This window comes from Bos indicus x Bos taurus, chromosome 5, assembly GCF_003369695.1.
Source record: "Bos indicus x Bos taurus breed Angus x Brahman F1 hybrid chromosome 5, Bos_hybrid_MaternalHap_v2.0, whole genome shotgun sequence".
Taxonomy (NCBI): domain Eukaryota; kingdom Metazoa; phylum Chordata; class Mammalia; order Artiodactyla; family Bovidae; genus Bos; species Bos indicus x Bos taurus.
Genome location: NC_040080.1, coordinates 51,370,828 through 51,389,817, shown reverse-complemented (window position 1 = coordinate 51,389,817; position 18,990 = coordinate 51,370,828). Strand labels below are relative to the sequence as shown.

At 40.8% G+C, this 18,990-nt stretch overlaps 1 protein-coding gene across 2 annotated transcripts in view; it reads left to right on the top strand.

Moving 5' to 3' along the window:
• C5H12orf75 (chromosome 5 C12orf75 homolog) overlaps positions 1–18,062 on the top strand; it is a 44,892-nt gene extending 26,830 nt beyond the window's left edge. The window contains exons 3-7 of one of the 2 annotated variants that reach the window (XR_003511110.1): positions 9,847–9,882; positions 10,830–10,909; positions 11,892–11,929; positions 13,477–13,612; positions 17,195–18,062. Coding sequence is in view for 1 of the 2 variants with exons in the window: in XM_027541900.1 (XP_027397701.1) it covers positions 9,847–9,882; positions 10,830–10,909; positions 11,892–11,896 (121 nt within the window). In the remaining variant the exon portion in view is untranslated. The remainder of the gene's footprint in view (positions 1–9,846; positions 9,883–10,829; positions 10,910–11,891; positions 11,930–13,476; positions 13,613–17,194) is intronic. The other variant, XM_027541900.1, reaches the window with a different exon arrangement.
• Positions 18,063–18,990: the final 928 nt, after the last annotated feature.

Sequence of the window (18,990 nt, the reverse complement as noted above, 5' to 3'; positions counted from 1 at the left end):
TGGGAGCGGGTGACCTTACTGTAGGAGCTTATGGTAAAACTCAGTGGGTGGCTTTAACCTTTTCTTTCTCCTGGAACACCTGTCCTTTGATAAAAGAAGCTAAGTCTTTGCTAACAAAAAGATACCCAATGGTAATTAAATGTCCAGTGTATTTTTATAAACCTAGTCCAAAATTATTAATATGTGTTCCATGGTTCTTAGTAAGTGTGTTTTTTTGCGTGTGCAGTTAAAAGTTTTTTTCCCCCTTACGATGGGATGTGACCTTTTGTTTAAGTAATATGATGCTGTTACATTTTTTTCTCAAATATGATGTCACTTTCCACAAATTTTCAAATGCTGGGTGTGTGTGTTAGTTAGTCGCTCCATCATGTCCAACTCTTTGCCACTCCATGGACTGTAGCCCATCAAGGCTCTGTCCATGGGATTCGCCAGGCAAGATTACTGGAGTGAGTAGCCATTCCCTTCTCCAGGGGATCTTCCCAACCCAGGGATCGAACCCAGGTATCCTGCATTACTGGCAGATTCTTTACCATCTGAGCTACTAGGGCAGCCCACTTCAAGTACCGTATATGCTCAGAAATAAGACACTGTCTTGAAACTAGAGAAAGCAATATACCAATAGGCTTTTAGTCATGCTTCTGGAAAAAGCAAGTTTATCACATAAGTTTACTCTGTAGAGTATTAGCTCATGGGGATTTGAAAATGGAGGAAACTACTTGCTACAATTAATCCAAGTCCTTTAGTACTATTTTGTTCTTTAACTCTTTGGACCCAGGAAGTATGTCTTCTTCTACTATGCATCCTGGGCACGACCGTAAAATGGACAGTGCAGTCCCAGCTCTTAGTTCCAGCCCCTTCATTGGGGCGTGGCCCCCTTTCTCACATGCCTTTCCCGTCATTGACACTGAGGCACACCTGACCAATAATAGAGAATTTGAATTTGTAACTTTTGCCACCAGGTAAAATCAAACTATATTTAAATCATGGCCTTTCCAGACCCTTAAAATTATTCAAATATGTGGTTGCCTACACCACTGAATAAAAATGCCAGCCACCTGCTTCTCCATACTCCCGCCTCTTCTTCACTTAGTTGTGGAGGTCAGAAATCAGGGGGCGGGGGGGGGTGGTGTGACTTTCTCAACGTGCTGCCTTTGTCATGATATTAAGGCATTAGAACTGTGTTAGTTGGCAGGGCTTTCTGTTAGCTGTTTTAGATTCAGTTCCACATTTCCGGGAGAAGTCTGTGGGCACCTGGTTAGATTAGAGACAACTGTTGTAGCCTCTTCTATTTCCCATTTCCTCTCTCTCGAGCAGTAGACTGGCGTACATTAGAATTGAGGTGGAGCTAACGAAGAATTGACTTGCTCTCCCAATCTTTGCCAGCCAGAAACTGTTTTCCTAGCAGGGCCTTTGGAATAGGGTAGACCAGCTGGGTAGGAGGCATGGAGTTGGGTCCCCTCGCCTGGGTGGTTGCCTTGTTAGGGGGTGGTTTTCTTACTCGGACCTGCTGCAACCAACCCTTACTGTTTTTGTACCCAAAAGTAGATCAGATCTCAGGGTGCTCCCACGGACAAGCACGAAGTCTGGCCTGGGAGGAAAGAGCTTATATTGCTAAGTAATTGCAGGATTTTGAAAGTTTCTTTTACCACAATCCTTGGGAACATGTGTAGAAATGGCTTCTAAAGATGTGAGACCAAGGAGGAAGGAGTGTATAAGGAGACTGAATTTATTATTTAACAGATTCTAGACTTAATAATTCAGTTTCATGGCTGGGACTCTTAACAGTGTAGTCAACTTGGTTGATAAACTTTAACTGAAGGAGTTTACACTCTCACCAGGGGAGAACTTGCCTGGTGTGATAGGGAGGAGGGAATCCAAAGGTTTGAGGAGATCGGAATGCTGGTGTGGATTTTTCAAGTGTGAGCTGCTCCCCACCACAGAGGAGAGCCCCTTCCCCAGGCACTGAGCAAATTGAGAAACACATAGTGAAGGGAGTATCCAGGGGGATCATTCTCTGTAACGTGGCTGTGACAATGGAAGATGCTGCCCTTGAGATGGGTACTTTGTTTCCTTAAGGGGACGGGATCCCAGAGAAGCAGAGGTCAGGAACTCAACCACCCAATCAAGAGGGAGGGGATATATGTATACTTATAGCTGATTCACATTGGTGTACAGCAGAAACTAGCACAGCATTGTACAGCAACTGTGTGTGCATGCATACTCAGTTGCTCGGTTGTGTCCGACTTTTTGTAGCCCACCAGGCTTCTCTGTCCATGGGATTTCCCAGGCAAGAATACTGGATTGGGTTGCCATTTCCTCTTCCAGGGGATCTTTCCAACCCAGGGATCGAACCCACATCTCGTCTCTTGTGACTCCTGCATTGGCAGGTGGATTCTTTACCCATGAGACACCTGGGAAGCCCCAAAGCTACTATACTCCAGTGAAAAAAAAATCAAGAACTCAATCACCCAGGACAAGATAGGCATACTCACCAACATGGGCAGCAGGATGAAGAGGCACATTGTTTCATCTTGGAAGGAATTTTGAGAATAGCTAGTTGATTACACTCTCCCTAGGGATAAATGAGAAACATGGCCTCAAGGTTCCTTTTCTGCCTTTATGTATTTTGTAAGAGGGAGACTTCTGGTGTGTGAGCCAGAAACTTGAACTGAGATCATCACAATGGAAAGGCATGGCTTCTTAACCCAGTTTCCAGACTCAAGTCAGATTCAGAGTGATTAAGGCCACATTCCCTTGAGGGAATTTTAAACATGGCTGCATACATTCATGGTAGAGATTCTTTTATATCTTCTCAGAGTTGTGTTCATTCATTAGAGCACCTGTGCCCAGAACAGAAGGAAGTACCTGGACCTTCTAGAGATTTCTAGGCACTGGCTCTGGTTGATATTAATGCCTGAGGATGCAATATGCCATTCTGGGCCATCAGCCCATGTGTGGGCTTATAGTGGTCAGGGAAACAGTGGAATTTTGGCTAACCTGAAAACTGTGGTGAGTCCAGTAGTCTGCAGATCCCAGGCTCTGGTCATTTCCTTTGTTTGTGAGTTCATAATCAGGGTAGATGTATTTGGAAACTGAAAGAATTCCCACATTGGCTGTCATGGTAGGAAAGGTCAAGTAGAAGCCCATCGGATTTCCCTTCTGTACCAGAATAATATACAAACAGGAACATTGAATTCCTGGAGTTGCAGGAATTAGTGCCCCCACCAAAGATGTGGAAAAAGGAAAACATGAAGACACTTCTCATATCTCCTTTTAACTTGTCTGTTTGGTCTGTGCAGAAGGCAGATTTATTTTAAAGGCTGACTTTGGATTCTTGTTAAGTTTAATGAAATGATCATTCCAACTTCAGCTGCTGTTCAACATACGGTATCTTTACTGAAAACAATCAACATAGACCCTAGCTTCTGTTATGCAACGTTTGTCGAATGCTTTATCTCTGAACCAGTTTGCAAGGATTACAGAAGCAGTTTGCTTTTACCTGGTAGGGTCAACAGTATACCATTGTAGTCTTGCCGCTCATTCTGTATTCTGCAATATCTTGATGTTATTGACACCTTATAGCACATCATACTGGTCTAGTACATTGATGATGTTATAGAGATTAGACCTGATAAACAGGAAATAACACATCCTTTAAATACTTTAGTGAGACACATACAGTCCAGGGGGTGCAAGATTAACCTCACTCTTGCTACCAAGTAATATATCAGTTAGTGTCCACTTAGGGTAAAGGAAACCACATTAGCTATGTTAGCAGAGAGAATTTACCATTAGGAATTGGTTAAGCAGGTCATGGAGGATTGAGGATGTGAGAAAGGAAGACTAAGATAATAGGGAACATTATATCAGGAAGTGGCTACCACTCCTAGGGAAGGAGTGACAGAGGAAAAAAGGTTGGGGTTTCCAGAATCCAAGAGCTGGAAGAGGAGGGGGTTCTCTGGGGCTGGGATGCTCACTTCTGGGGAGAGGGCACTGCCAGGCTGGTGTCACATCTGAATTTCGTAATCCAGCAGGAACCACAGCTGGAGGCCACATAGTATCCATTGCCTGCCCACTTGAGCTGTGATGACCAGAAACAGAGTGTCAGCAAGGCTGGTCCCATGAACCAGCTTCCGGGCTACTGCAGGCAGGAGCAGCACGCAGAGCTGGAAAGGGCAGTCCTTTCCCCTCTTCCTGCACTTTATGTCTCTTGAGCGTCCCCTTTGGTGGAACCTAACGGGGAGCCAGGTGGCAAAGGAGGATGTTGCTTGAGTCCTTGTCCCCACATGGCAGTGTGGGGAGGGAGGGTCCAACACAGCTTCCCTGCGGGAGCAGATTTTGTCTGGATAGGCCACATGGTTGTTTCCAGCTGTCGACCCCTTGGTATTAATAATTTGTGCAGGTTTTCCTTCCCCCTTATTGACGTCAGCCTCCATCGTGATGAAACTGGGGCTGGGGCAGGAGAAAAGGGAGGGAAATTGGTGAGTCACCTTTCCGTTTTTGTTTCGAGGCAGTTTGATTTATGGTACGTGGTCCCTTACCTCCTATACCCCTGTGTTTTGGTTCTCTTGGTAGAAGCCTTATTCTCAAGGTTTCTTCTCCATTTGTGGTAAATTCAGGGGAATTCTTGTCCCTGAATGCCTTCATTCACATTTCCCATCTTCAGTGTCTCTGCTTGTAGGCACCTGAGCGTTGACTCCTGAACTGTTTCAGAACTGTTATTTAGAAGTGGATTACTGCCCTAGAAGGTTTCTTTTTCTTTTTTTAATTATTTTTTAATTGAAGGATAATTTTGCTTTATAGAATTTTGTTGTTTTCTGTCAGACATCAACAAGAATCAGCTGATTCACAGTACACCCACGTCCCCTCCCTCCCGAAGCTCCCTCCCGTCTCCCTCCCATCCCACCCTTCTAGATTGTTACAGAGCTCCTGTTTGAGTTCCCTGCGTCATATATAGCAAATTCCCATTGGCTATCTATTTCACATATGGTATTGTAAATTTTCATGTTACTCCCTCTGTACATCTCACCTTCTCCCTCCTTCCCTCCCGCCACATCCATAGGTCTGTTCTCCATGTCTGTTTCTCCACTGCTGCCCTCCAGATAAATCATCAGTGCCATCTTTCTAGATTCTGTATATATGCATTAGTATACAATATTTATATTTCTCTTTCTGACTTATTTCACTCTGTATAATAGGCTCTAGGTTTGTCCACCTCATTAGAACTGACTCAAATGCATTCCTTTTTATGACTGAGTAATATTCCATTGAATATATGTACCACAGCTTCTTTATCCATTCATCTTACTGGACATCTAGGTTGCTTCCATGTTCTGGCTATTGTAAATAGTGCTGCAATGAACACTGGGGTACATGTTTCTTTTTCAATTTTGGTTTCTTCTATATAGGCATATACTAGGGTATATGCCTAGTAGTGGGATTGCTGGGTCATATGGTGGATTAATTCCTAGTTTTTTAAGGAATCTCCAAACAGTCTTCCATAGTGGCTGTATCAATTTACATTCCCACCAGCAATGCAAGAGTGTTCCCTTTTCTCCACACCCTCTCCAGCATTAATTGTGTGTAGACTTTTTGATGATGGCCATTCTGACTGGTGTGAGGTGGTATCTCATTGTAGTTTTGATTTACATTTCTCTAATAATGAGCAGTGTTGAGCATCTTTTCATGTGTTTGTTAGCCATCTGTATATCTTCTTTGGAGAAATGTCTGTTTAGGTCTTTTCCCCAATTTTTGATTGGGTTGTTTGTTTCTGTGGTATTGAGTTGTATGAGCTGCCTTGTATATTTCGGAAATTAATTATTTGTCGGTTGTTTCCTCTGCTATTATTTTCTCTCATTCTGAGGGTTGTCTTTTCACCTTGTTTGTAGTTTCCTTTGCTGTGCAAAATCTTTTAAGTTTAATTAGGTCCCACTTGTTTATTTTTGTTTTTATTTCCATTACTCCCTAGGAGATTTCTGCTGGTTGATGTATGTTCACTTGCTCCTTGTCTAAGGGAACAGGATTATGGGCTGAATGTGTGGAGGTATTTGGACCAGTGAACTCCTGAGCAGTGTTGTCAGGACAGGCAGAGCGGTTTGGCCTCTTCCGGCTCATCTACTGTGAATCGGCTTCCTTTTTACTTTGCCGTTCCCAGCATAGACTAATTCAATCTTCAGTTTCTCTTTTCTAAAGAAAGACTCCAGGGTGAAGTCATCTCATTCTTTGTCTTTAGTGCTGGCAGAAAATAGAGCTATGATGGCCACAACCAAGGGCTTTCTAGGCTCTGTCAGTGGCTGCTTTCTCTCCAAGCCAGGGTTTACATGGCTTTCTGTCCTGCTCTCCCTCCCCACTTCCTTCCCTGCTTTTGGGAACAGATCTTGTGATGCATCAGCAATCACAGCTGCACAGTAGTCATTGCCCTTGCACTAAAGCTATAGTGACCAGGAAAGAAAAATGATCAAGTCCTCCATGAAGATCAGTGGCTCCTTCAAGGGCTCCGTGGTAGGGTGGTGCCCTGGCCCGACCACAGGGTATTTTCATCACTTTAGAAACTGAACAGAAATCTGCATTGCATGTGCCTACAACGAGGCTGCACGGGCTGTAGGTTAGCAAAACATAAGGTTTATTTGCCTTTGATTCACATTCTACACATTCCCTGTGGGAATCATCCCGTGCTTCAGAGGCTTTGTATGTCTTCGGCACTTGTATGTCTAGGAAAATTGTCAGTAAGTGAGTTACTAAGGCCAGTTGGTAACAGGATCTTTCAAAATACACTCAGTGAGGGGAAACAAGTACAATGATTCTTTAAGATGGTGCATGGGTGGGGCAACCCAGGTATTTGGACAGCCAAGGCGTTATCCCAAACTTGTCAATCTTCCCAGGTGTTAGAATTCTGAAGACTAAAGTTTCTTGCCAAGTTGCTTAGCAGTCAGATAAATTTATCACCCCAGTTGTTTTGAACTGCTGTGAGATAATGTCCACTTTTCATCAACAAGAAAGACCCTTTCAAAAGAAGCTGACCTTCACACCAAAGGTGTATCTTTTTAGATGCTTAATGTCTCTAGATCTTCCTCTTACCAGGAATGTTTATTGCTGCTTGATGAACCATTTCTTTTTCTGAAGGCTACAGCCAGTGCAGGCAGGGCAGGACCACGTCACCATAGCTGAGAGGCTGCTGTCCTCTCGAACAGGACAGGGCAGCACTTGGCTCTCAGGCAGCCAGAGTGGCTTGGCCCTCTCTGTCCACAAGGAGATTTGGTTTAGACCAGCCACTATTTTTTGATTTAACTTTGATTTGGACCTGGTTGTTCAGATGAATACAGTCTAATGTAACTGCTGATCTGGAGAGGTTTTCTACCAAGAAAACTTCAATACATGACTCATAAAATGAGTTATGTAGCCATTTAACAAGTTGTAAAAGATTGCTTGCCCCTGACAGCATAGAGGCTTAGGTCTAATGCTAATGAAACATTGACTAAGACCCTTCTGCCACCTTGGTTCCCTCTTATAAATGGGATGATAAAATCAGAGAGATCCAGCTTGGGAGATAGAGGTGTTTCTCTGATACAAATTAGCATGGGCTCACAGTTTATGAAGCAGGAACTGAAATCACACACACATACAAATCACACACACACATACAGATTTTTATTGGAGCATCAACCTAGTTAATCTTAAGGGAAATCAACCCTGAATACTTGTTGGAAGGATTGATGCTGAAGCTGAAATTCCAGTATTTTGGTCATCTGATGCAAACAGCTGACTCTTTGGAAAAGTCTCTGATGCTGGGAAAAATTGAGGACAGAGGGAGAAGAGGGTGTCAGAGGATGAGATGACTAGATGTCATCACTGAAGCAATGGACATGAACTTGGGCAAACTCTGGGAGATGGTGAGGGACAGGGAGGCCTGGCGTGCTGCAGTCCATGGGGTTGCAAAGAGTCAGACACGACTGGGTGACTGAACAACAACAACAACAATAAAACAACATAGTTGCTTTACCATGTTGTATTAATTTCTATTGTACAGCAACCTTTGTTTTGAATTCTGGCTCTATTACTTGGCCATGTAACCTTGGATATAGTACACCACCTTTCAGAGTCTCAGTTTTTCATTTTTAAATGTGACTAATCCTCATTTTGGGCTTCCTGGGTGGCTCACTAGTAAAGAATCTGCCTGCTAATGCAGGAGAGGCGGGTTCGATCCTAGGGTTGGGAAGATTCCCTGGAGAAGGAAATGGCAATCCACTCTAGGATCCTTGCCTGGGAGATCTGATGGACAGAGGAGCCTGGTGGGCTACTGTCCATGGGGTCTCAAAGAGTTGAAAACGACTGATCGACTAAACAACAACAGCAACAACAACAAATCCCCATTTTTCAGGATTGTGATGAGGATTGAAGGAAATAGTAGAATCGCAGGAGCAAAGTACCTGGTGCAGTTACACAAGCAGGTTGTGAGACAGGGATGAGGCTCACAGCTTTTGTAAAGAGTGGTGTGGAGGCAGCGCCCACTCTAGGGGAAGCCACCATGTTGGTTTGTCGCAGGAAGTGTTTTTCACTTTAACATCTTCCTGTTTGAGAGGCAGAGTGGTAAATTGGAATGTGGAATGTGGTTTTGGTGTCAGATATCTGGGTGGGGTTTCAATGTTGGTCTTACTTGTTGGACTTGCGTATTTGTTCATTACCTGGCTCTCTGAAGCTATTTCCTCAGAACTGTTGGGAGAAATCACACTGGTGCATGTGGAACGTCTGGCATGTAGAATCTGACACATGGGAAGGACTCGTTGATGATGCTGTTTTTACCCATGTGGTCTTTAGTCTCCAGTTTTTGTATCATAGAATAATCATTTGTGGAATGAAGGGAGCATGTAGATAAAGGCAGGCACTATAACTTACTTGAAGGTTTAAAAAATGGCTATCTGGTAAGTCTTTATAAATGATATTTTTAAAGATTTAATAATATATCTGAAGCTTAATTTATTACCCAAAAATATGGCAGCTACATTATCATTTCATGCAAATTAGTTGCATAAGATATTGATTAATTTTATACAGAGAATGCAAGTTGGGTTTTAGGGCATTGAATAATTTATGAGGTAATAGATTAAAAATAATTCACTATTTTCTTACATTTGGGGAAGTTAAATATATTTTAAAACATTGAATATATCCTTGAGCTGAATCACACAAAAGGGGAAAGACTTAAAATACACACATATGTCACTGGATAGGAAAAGAATATCTGCAGCAAAAAATTAGGCATTCTATATGTCCATAACTGCCAGTTACAGCTTCAAAAACAATTTCACGATAACGCTGGCCATTCAGAACCGGAGTAAACGGTTCTGATAATCTTGAACAAGTTTGTCACCATCATTTTCCTATTATCTGTACTGATGGGTTATAAATCCATTTTAATTAAAAGTTGTAAATAGCACCTAAAAGTGTTATACCACTTCAGTAAGCATAGCACTGGGTCTACTACAGTATGACTTTGACACCTTTGAATTAAAAAATGATCCAACTTTATCAAGAGGTAAATGAGGTTGATCATTAGCTGGTGAATTTAGATTATGGGCTCAATTTGGACAAATTAGATCACAGGGTGGTTTTTGCCCTCTATGGGTGTATTTTCTGTGTGTGTGGCCAGTGTTCAGCAGATAAATTCCAAATCTCCACTTCCTTTCTTTGTAGAGGCAGAGAGAGCATACTGTGTTACTGAAATACTCCATGGAAGAACTTGAAAGAAACAAAACTGGTCTTTAACTTGTCAGTCCCCTTTTGCTCAGAACCAAAAATGAAGTCTCTGTGTAACCAAATGGCTCATATCAAATGTTTTTGATCTTTTAGAACAGAAGAATCGATAACAGAAGATGATAAGAGGAGGTATGTTTAGTGTTGAAGCTGCCTTTAATTTGAGTAATTTGGGCACACCTCATGGATTTAATTTAACACAAATTAATTTAACTCACAAATTTAATTGACGCCTGGGTAGCACATTGCCAATAATACCGATTCCTCCAGGGAAACTTGTGGCACAGACAATACAGGTGGGAGCAGGTAGCGTGATAAAGATGTTGCCCCGAGTTCTTCATTATCTTTGCTTCTTCCAAACAAGCGTGGTTTGTTCTGTGCACACAGCCTGTGCTAGCTTCCACTCGTGGACTTTGGATGAGCTGTTCTCTCAAATTGGATGACATCTCTTCACTTCCTCTGCCTTCTCCATCCTTCCATCCTCTGATTAACTGCACTTCACTCTCATTACTCCTTACCTCTCTCTTTCTCCTCACTTTATATCTGCTGCTGCTGCTAAGTTGCTTCAGTCATGTCCGACTCTGTGCAACCCCATAGACGGCAGCCCACCAGGTCCCGCCGTCCCTGGGATTCTCCAGGCAAGAACACTGGAGTGGGTTGCCATTTCCTCCTCCAACACTTTATATCTACGTACACATAAAGTGTTTTTGTGTGTTCATAGCACCTGCTACCACATTAGGTGAATTCTTGATAAATGTTGACTGATTAACTGTAACCTGTCATGCCACTGTTATTTATTACTCCACTGAATTCTAAAAACAATCCCAACTCCTTCTTCCTCATTGCAAGTAAAATATCTAAAAACTACAGCTTTCTATTTTTATATGTAGCTTTTATTTAAACATAGAAAAACAATGATCTTCCAAGGACAATAGTATTCTGAATTCCACTTTTGAAAAGTCATAAATTAGTTTAATAATTCTATAATTGTTTGAAAGTTCCCATGATATCACCACTTTCTGCAAATGTAACCATGTAGTTTGGTCTGATTTTTCTATCTCTGCTTCTTTCTCATCAAGAAACTATGGAGGAGTGTATGTTGGTCTACCATCTGAAGCTGTCAATATGGTGTCCAATCAGACAAAGACTGTGCAGAAAAGTAAGTAAAACTCTGTGATATTTACTGTTTCTACATGTCTAATTTTTTGTTTTGTGAAAAAAAAATGTGAAATTGATATTTCCACTTGCCTGGCTCACCCTAAATATTACTGAGTTTCAGTGAACCATGTATAAGAACCATATCTGGGACTTCCTTGGCAGTTCAGGGTTGAGACTTCAACCTTCCACTGCAGAGGGCATAGGTTCAGTCCCTAGTTATGGAACTAAGATCCTACATGCCACCAGGCATGGCCTAAAAAAAACAAGCAACAATAGTAACAACAAAAACCCATACATGCTCATTGTAATCATTTGTTGAAACTGCCACCCACATGATGAGAATAATTCCAGAGCAACAGTTAGCTTCTGTTTGTGGTTGATCCATGGATATTTTAAATTTCATCTTAATTTCAGTGATGATCAGTGTGAAAGCAAATGTTTCAGTAAATTTATGGAATTTTTGTAGAACATAAAGGTGAATTCTTACAATACCTTATAAATGTAACTGGTAAGTAGCCTGGTGATTAGAAGAAAATTAACTGCCTTTTGTGTAACGAAATGAAGTGGAGGCTCCTTTTTCTGAGTTTTAGTAGTTAGTAATTGTGGGGCTAATGAAGTCCTTTTGATAATAGGTATAATTGCAACTTTGTAGATAGCTTCTTGCTAAAGTTAAGTTTTAATGTGGCTTGTAAAGAATGCTGATTTACTAATCACTATACAGTTGTCTAATATATGGTTTTTTAAAGAACTATTGATATGTACACATATATAGATGTAACATGTAATTTAATTTGTACACAAATATAATAAAAATATTATATTATTTTAACATACCCTGGTTATTTGTTCCTCATTGCTTTTTCTCTACTTGATGATTTAGACTAGCAAATATGTATATATCCCAGCTATTTGTAGTTCTATGGGTAACTGCAATAAGTTCTTTATAACTGAATATTTAACTTTTCTTAATTTTCTTTTTTAAGATTAGAAGAAGAAAATATCATGACTCAATAATCAAGAGGTACTGTATATTTTTCTAAATAATTTTGTATATTTAACCTTGATGAATGAACTGTAGATATTAATAATGCTCTGTATAAGATTAGGAGGGATCTCATCTTTCAGTTAAATCTATGGAATCAAATATGTTTTATTGTAAAGAAGTCTTTAATGATTAGATTGATTTTCTCTGCAGTTACCTTTTTTCACTTACTTTTTTTCAACTGCAACTTAATTCATCAAATAAGAACAAGCTACATGTTTGCCTAGACTTACCGAGGTTTCTCTCTTCATTGCCAAAATCTTTGAGGGGCTATGACCTTGAAAATGATAGACAAAGAAAGACTAGAGAGGCTGGGAATTAGATTCGGATCAATATTAAATGTTTGGCAATAGCCAGGAGTACTTGATATACAGAGAGAAGATTTATCAGTACCAAAACTCCAATAGAGATAGGTAGTCATCAGTTTGCAAAGATGCAGTTTTGCAGGAAGGAATAGTAAAATTATAGACCAAGTTTAAAAGGTGAAGCACTGTTGACCTGGTGAAGAGTGTGGAGTTAGAATTATATTGATACGATGAACAAGAACAAGGATACAAGAAAAATAGCTTTCATTAACGACCCTCTGGGTACCAGATACTCTAAAAGATACTGAGCAACCATAGAGCCAAAGAGTTTCAGTTCACCTGGTCCACAATGCATGCAGTGCTTAGATCTTGCCTTTCAGTCTTGCTGAACATCCAATGATCAGGAATGCTCTGTCTCCTGAGATAGCCCGTTCTCTTTTGGGAGTCAGACAACCTTGGATTTGAATTCAGGCTCTTTCCGTTACTAGCCTGGCAAGTTACTTCCCCTGATATTTATCTTGAAGGGGTCTTGTTAGGATTAAATATAAAGTCAATGGTACCTTCTGCTGTAATTGTCACTGTCTTCATCACCATCATCATCGTCATTGTACCGTCATCCTTTTGTGTAACTAGGATCCAGCCCTTGGTAGACCAGAAGCAAGACTGATTTGATGTTGAACCAACTTCTTGCTCAGAGCCAGTATGGGTACTGGTGTCTGGGACGATATGGGGTGCAGAATAAGCTCAAAAATGGAGACAAATAAGCTTTCCTATTGGAGGAAAGGGACATGGAAGTTTTAACTGGTTTCTTTGGGATAAGAAATACAACAATATTAGGCAGCTTCTTCAAAGACTTTCTCGTCAAGGCTACAACATTATGGAGCATTATTCCCTAGTGCTCATATCCATATTAGGGTGTTGAGAACTTGCTGGAGATTTTCTATTTCTAGTATTTTTAAGAGTTCTAAATCTCATGTAGATTTCTAAGTTCCCTGCTGCTTTTTTCTGATGTGACTGTATTTTTTTTTATTATCTGCATCAAATAGAAAAGATAATCTAGTTGAAAATAAGCATACATTAGTGTTTACCCTCCTGAAAACAGGATATATTTCAGAAAGCATCTGAATAGAGTGGGAAGCAGTGCTGTGTAGACAGAGATCAGGAGACTTGACAGGTCTGTATTAACACAGGATCTTAGATGAATCCCTCACTTTCTCCCAGCTTCACCCAATTTCAATTTTCACATGTGAGAGTTAGACAAGATGATTGTGGAAGCTTTGTATGTGGATCTGAAATTTCCTGATAACAGTGGAGCCACACTGCTGGTGAATCAGCCAACATCAGCCAATGTTAGACGGTGAGCTTGAATATTTCCCTACTGCCCATGGCTATCGGTATGAAAACAGATACTATTTTATTGCCATCCCTCTCTCCTTTCAACTTTTCCCATTCTTTAACTCTACTGGTTACCAATCAATTTGCCTCTTTTGAATTATCTGAGAAAATGTCTACATTGAAAGGCTGTCCGTTTACTCAATCGTTAAGCATCCTCAGTAGTACTTATCATGAGGTGTTGGAGCTTAAATTATCGGGCAGAAATGCTGATAAGAAGAGACGTTTTATGGAAGAGATTGGAGATGCTTTTGTTTTTTGACCTAAACCAGAAGATCAAATTGCCAACATCCATTGGATCACAGAAAAAGTAAGAGATTTCCAGAAAAACATCTATTTCTGCTTCCTTGACTATACTTTAGCCTTTGACTGTGTGATCACAACAAACTGTGGAAAATTCTTAAAGGTGGTCAACAGACCACCTTACTTTCCTTCTGAGAAACCTGTATGCAGGTCAAGAAGCAACAGTTAGAACCGGACATGGAACAAAGAACTGGTTCTAAATTGGGAAAGGAGTACATCAGGCTGTACACTATCACTGTGCTTATTTAACGTCTATGCAGAGTTAAGTTCAGTTGCTCAGTCATGTCTGACTCTTTGCGACTCCATGGACTGCAGCACGCCAGGCCTCCCTGTCCATCACCAACTCCCAGAGCCTACTCAAACTCATGTCCATCTAGTCGGTGATGCCATCCAACCATCTCATCCTCTGTCGTCCCCTTCTCCTCCTGCCTTCAGTCTTTCCCAGCATCAGGGTCTTTTCAAATGAGTCAGTTCTTTGCATCAGGTGGCCAAAGTATTGGAGTTTCAGCTTCAGTATCAGTCCTTCCAATGAATATTCAGGACTGATTTCCTTTAGGATGGACTGGTTGGGTCTCCTTGCAGTCCAAAGGGCTCTCAAGAGTCTTCTCCAACACCACAGTTCAAAAGCATCAATTCTTTGGCACTCAGCTTTCTTTATAGTCCAGCTCTCACATCCATACATGACTACTGGAAAAGCCATAGCCTTGACTAGATGGACCTTTGTTGGCAAAGAAATGTCTCTGCTTTTTAATATGCTGTCTAGGTTGGTCAAAACTTTTCTTCCAAGGAGTAAACGTCTTTTAATTTCAGCAGTCAGCATCTGCAGTGATTTTGGAGCCCCAAAAAATAAAGTCTGGCACTGTTTCCACTGTTTCCCCATCTATTTGCCATGAGTGATGGGCCCGGATGCCATGATCTTAGTTTTCTGAATGTTGAGCTTTAAGCCAACTTTTTCACTCTCTTCTTTCACTGTCATCAAGGAGCTCTTTAGTTCTTCTTTGCTTTCTTCCATAAGGGTGGTGTCATCTGCATATCTGAAGTTATTGATATTTCTCCTGGTAATCTTGATTCTAGCCTGTGCTTCATCCAGCCCAGCATTTCTCATGATGTACTCTGCATATAAGTTAAATAAGCAGGGTGACAATATACAGCCTTGACATATTCCTTTTCCTATTTGGAACCAGTCTGTTGTTCCATGTCCAGTTCTAACTGTTGCTTCCTGACCTGCATACAGATTTCTCAAGAGGCAGGTCAGGTGGTCTGGTATTCCCATCTCTTTAAGAATTTTCCACAGTTTGTTGTGATCCACACAGTCAAAAGCTTTGGCATAGTCAATAAAGCAGAAATAGATGTTTTTCTAGAACTCTCTTGCTTTTTCGATGATCCAGCAGATGTTGGCAATTTGATCTCTGGTTCCTTTGCCTTTTCTGAAACCAGCTTGAACATCTGGAAGTTCATGGTTCACGTACTGTTGAAGCCTGGCTTGGAGAACTTTGAGCATTACTATGCAGAGTACATCATATCAAATGCTGGGCTGGATGAAGCACACGCTGGAATCAAGATTGCTGAGAGAAATATCAATAACCTCAGATATGCAGATGATACCATCCTTAGGGCAGAAAGCGAAGAGGAACTAAAGAGCCTCTTGATGAAGGTGAAAGAAGAGAGAGAAAAAGCTGGCTTAAAACAGCGTTCAAAAAACAATGATCATGGCATCCAGTCCCATCACTTCATGGCAAATAGATGGGGAAACAATGGAAACAGTGACAGACTTTATTTTTGGGGGCTCCAAAATCACTGCAGATGGTGACTGAAGCCACGAAATTAAAAGGTGCTTGCTTCTTGGAAGAAAAGCTATGACTAACCTAGACAGCATATTAAAAAGCAGACATTACTTTGTCATCAGAGGTCCATGTAGAAAAAGCTATGGTTTTTCCAGTGGTCATGTATGGATGTGAGAGTTGGACTATAAAAAAAGTTGAGCACCAAATAATTGGTGCTTTTGAACTATCATTTTGGAGAAGACTCTTGAGAGTCTTTTGGACTGCAAGGAAGTCATACCAGTCCATCCTAAATGAAATCAGTCCTGAATATTCACTAGAAGGACTGGTGTTGAAACTGAAGCTCCAGTACTTTGGCCACTTGACGTGAAGAGCTGACTCATTGGAAAAAACTCTGATGCTGGGGAAGATTGAAGGCAGGAGGAGAAGGGAACGACAGAGAATGAGATGGTTGGATGGCATCACTGACTCAATGTACATGAGTTTGAGCAAGCTCCGGGAGATGGTGAAGGACAGGGAAGCCTGACGTCCTGCAGTCCATGGGATTGCTGAAGTCAGACACGACTGAGCGACTAAACAACATATGTGTAAAATCTTAGTGTCCCAAGTTCACAGTCAAATTGGTTACTTTGTGAAGCTAGTGGCTCAAATCGTAAAGAATTTGCCTGCAATGCAGGAGACCCAGGTTCAATCCCTTGGTTGGGAAGATCCCCTGAAGAAGGAACTGGCAACCCACTCCAGTATTCTTGCCTAGAGAATTTCAAGGGCAGAGGAGCCTGGTGGGCTACAGTCCATGGGTTGCAAAGAGATTTGGACATGACTGAGCGACGGACACTTTCATAATCTCTTAAAATTGGCTGTATCTCCAGATGTGTAGTTTCTTCTACAGATGACCCAAGGGTGGAAGTTTTGCCCGTTTAGATGTATGGAGTGCTGCCAGTGCAGTAATGCTTCTCAAATGCCAGTGGATGGGCTTGCTGCATCAGATCCCCAGGGAGATAATGTGGATAGCTCGCCCCCTCCCAGGAGGGTCTGACTGAGCAGGAAAGGAGTGGGGTTGTGGCTGAACAATCTGTATCTTTGTGCTGTTGATGGGTAACTAGGTTTGGGCATCATCCCATTGGTGTATTGGGCTGGCCAAAGAGTTCAATTCATGAGTTCAATTCATAAGATGTTGTGAAGAAACTCAGAGGAACTTTTTGACCAACCAATAGTTTAGTTATAAGTTGAAAAGTCTCTTTGTCCATCCACCTTTGTCTCTATATAAGTGTCATCAGTGCTTCCCCCTATGCTGGCCACATTTTCATTCTCAGATCGATGTTAAACGGATGTTGAATGTGTGTTTTGCTGAAGAGAAAATCTGAATAATTTGCAGGCTTAATGCTGATGTATTTTTATCTAAGTGTTGTCTTTCATGCTTCCTAATAACTCTTTCCCCTTTTTTTTGTTTGTTACCTTCATAGCCTGTTCATCAAGATCTGGATGAAATTTTTCCTTCATGGGATTTTGTAATGTGCACAGACATTTCCAAGGAAATTCTAAACAGTCGCCACCCCTCCCCCCAAATTCTTAGTTGGTAGTTGAAACCACGGGTACATACTGAATGTTGTGGTACTAGAAGGGAATTGGTTAAACAACATGCTTGGATATGGAACTTTCTGTGATCCACCTGCAGAAGACAAACTTATGAAGGGTTCTTGCCCAGCCGGTCTCTGTGTCCCTGGTGTGTTCTCACCTGAACATCCCCACAGCTCATGAAGATCATGTCTTTTCACTGATGCTTTTTTGATAGTTTTTATAAATTAAAATCCTTCATCTATTTATAACTTAAAATAATAAGGCACTATCAACGAGTTACCCAAAGTAATATATTTGTCTGTTATTTTTCACTATTTCTACTTCATGTTGATTTTTAGCTGTAAAATTGATTAAATTGATAACTTCCTGCTGTCTCCCTTTTTTACTGTTGGTTTTCAGCTTTATTTAAATGTCAAAGGAGTTTCTTTATTGGGAACAACACATTACATGGCAATACTTCAACTGCTGAGGTTTGCATGCCGTACGTACATTTCAATTAACTTCTTCTTTTCTTTAGTTAAAGGCTTATGTAACTACAAGTACTTCATAGCCATCAAGTCTCCCATTCTACTTGTGTGTGATCAAAGCATCTTATCATGTTAATTCTGTACTGTTTTCAAGGACTTGTCACTGATGGTTAGTGGGATATTTGGAAAGTTCTTAATTTGATAACGACCTTGTGTATCCACTTAATACTGCAATGTAAATCACTCAATTGCATTTCAACAATTAAAACATTTTTATCCCTCTTTACCTGGATTTCTTCATTATTTTCTAGAAGAACACTTTCAAATAAGTCACATGTTGTGATATGTAGATACAATATATCAGTATAAAAATAATAATGTATAAATGGATTGCTATGAAAAGAACAAAATCTTTCACAAGAAAATCATTACCTTATGTATTCCATACAACTATCATAGGGACTTCAAATGGATTTGAAAAACAAACAAACTGAAGATTAGAATCACTGAGAAATGATTATGGTACGTGTACTCCTGTCCCATATCCACACATCCATAATGGCATTTGGGTGAAATATCATGTTTATCCCATAGAGATAACAGATAGATTAACTTTTGAAAACTTTTAATTTTGAAATAAATTTAGATTTAAAGAGGAGTGTAAGGATGGTACAGAGAGTTCTTAAATGCCATTCTCTAGCTTTCCTTAATGTTAAATCTTACATAAACATACTATATTTGTCAAAACTGAGAAATTAAACATTGGTATAATGCTATAGACTAAACTACAGGCTCTCATTGGATTCCATTAGCTGTTCTGTTAGCATCCTTTTTCTGTTCAGGGTCCAACCTGAAATTCCACTGCATTCTTTTTTTTTTAAATTATTTGTTTGGTCACACCAGGTCTAGGTTGTGGCCTGTGGGATCTAGTTCCCTGACCAGGAGTGGGACCCAGGCCGCCTGCATTGGAAGCATGGAGTCTTAGCCACCACACCACCAGGGAAGCCCCAAATTCCACTTCATTCTGTTGCATTTGTCATCCTGACTCTCCTCTTCCTGGTGTTTTCTCAGAATTTCCTTATTTTTCATGACTTGAGACTTTTGAAGCCTACATATTTTAAGTATTTTCCTCAGTCTGGATTTCTCTGATGTTTTCTTATGGATGGGGGTTATAAATTTGAGGGGAATTCCACAGAGATGAAGAGCCCCCTTCA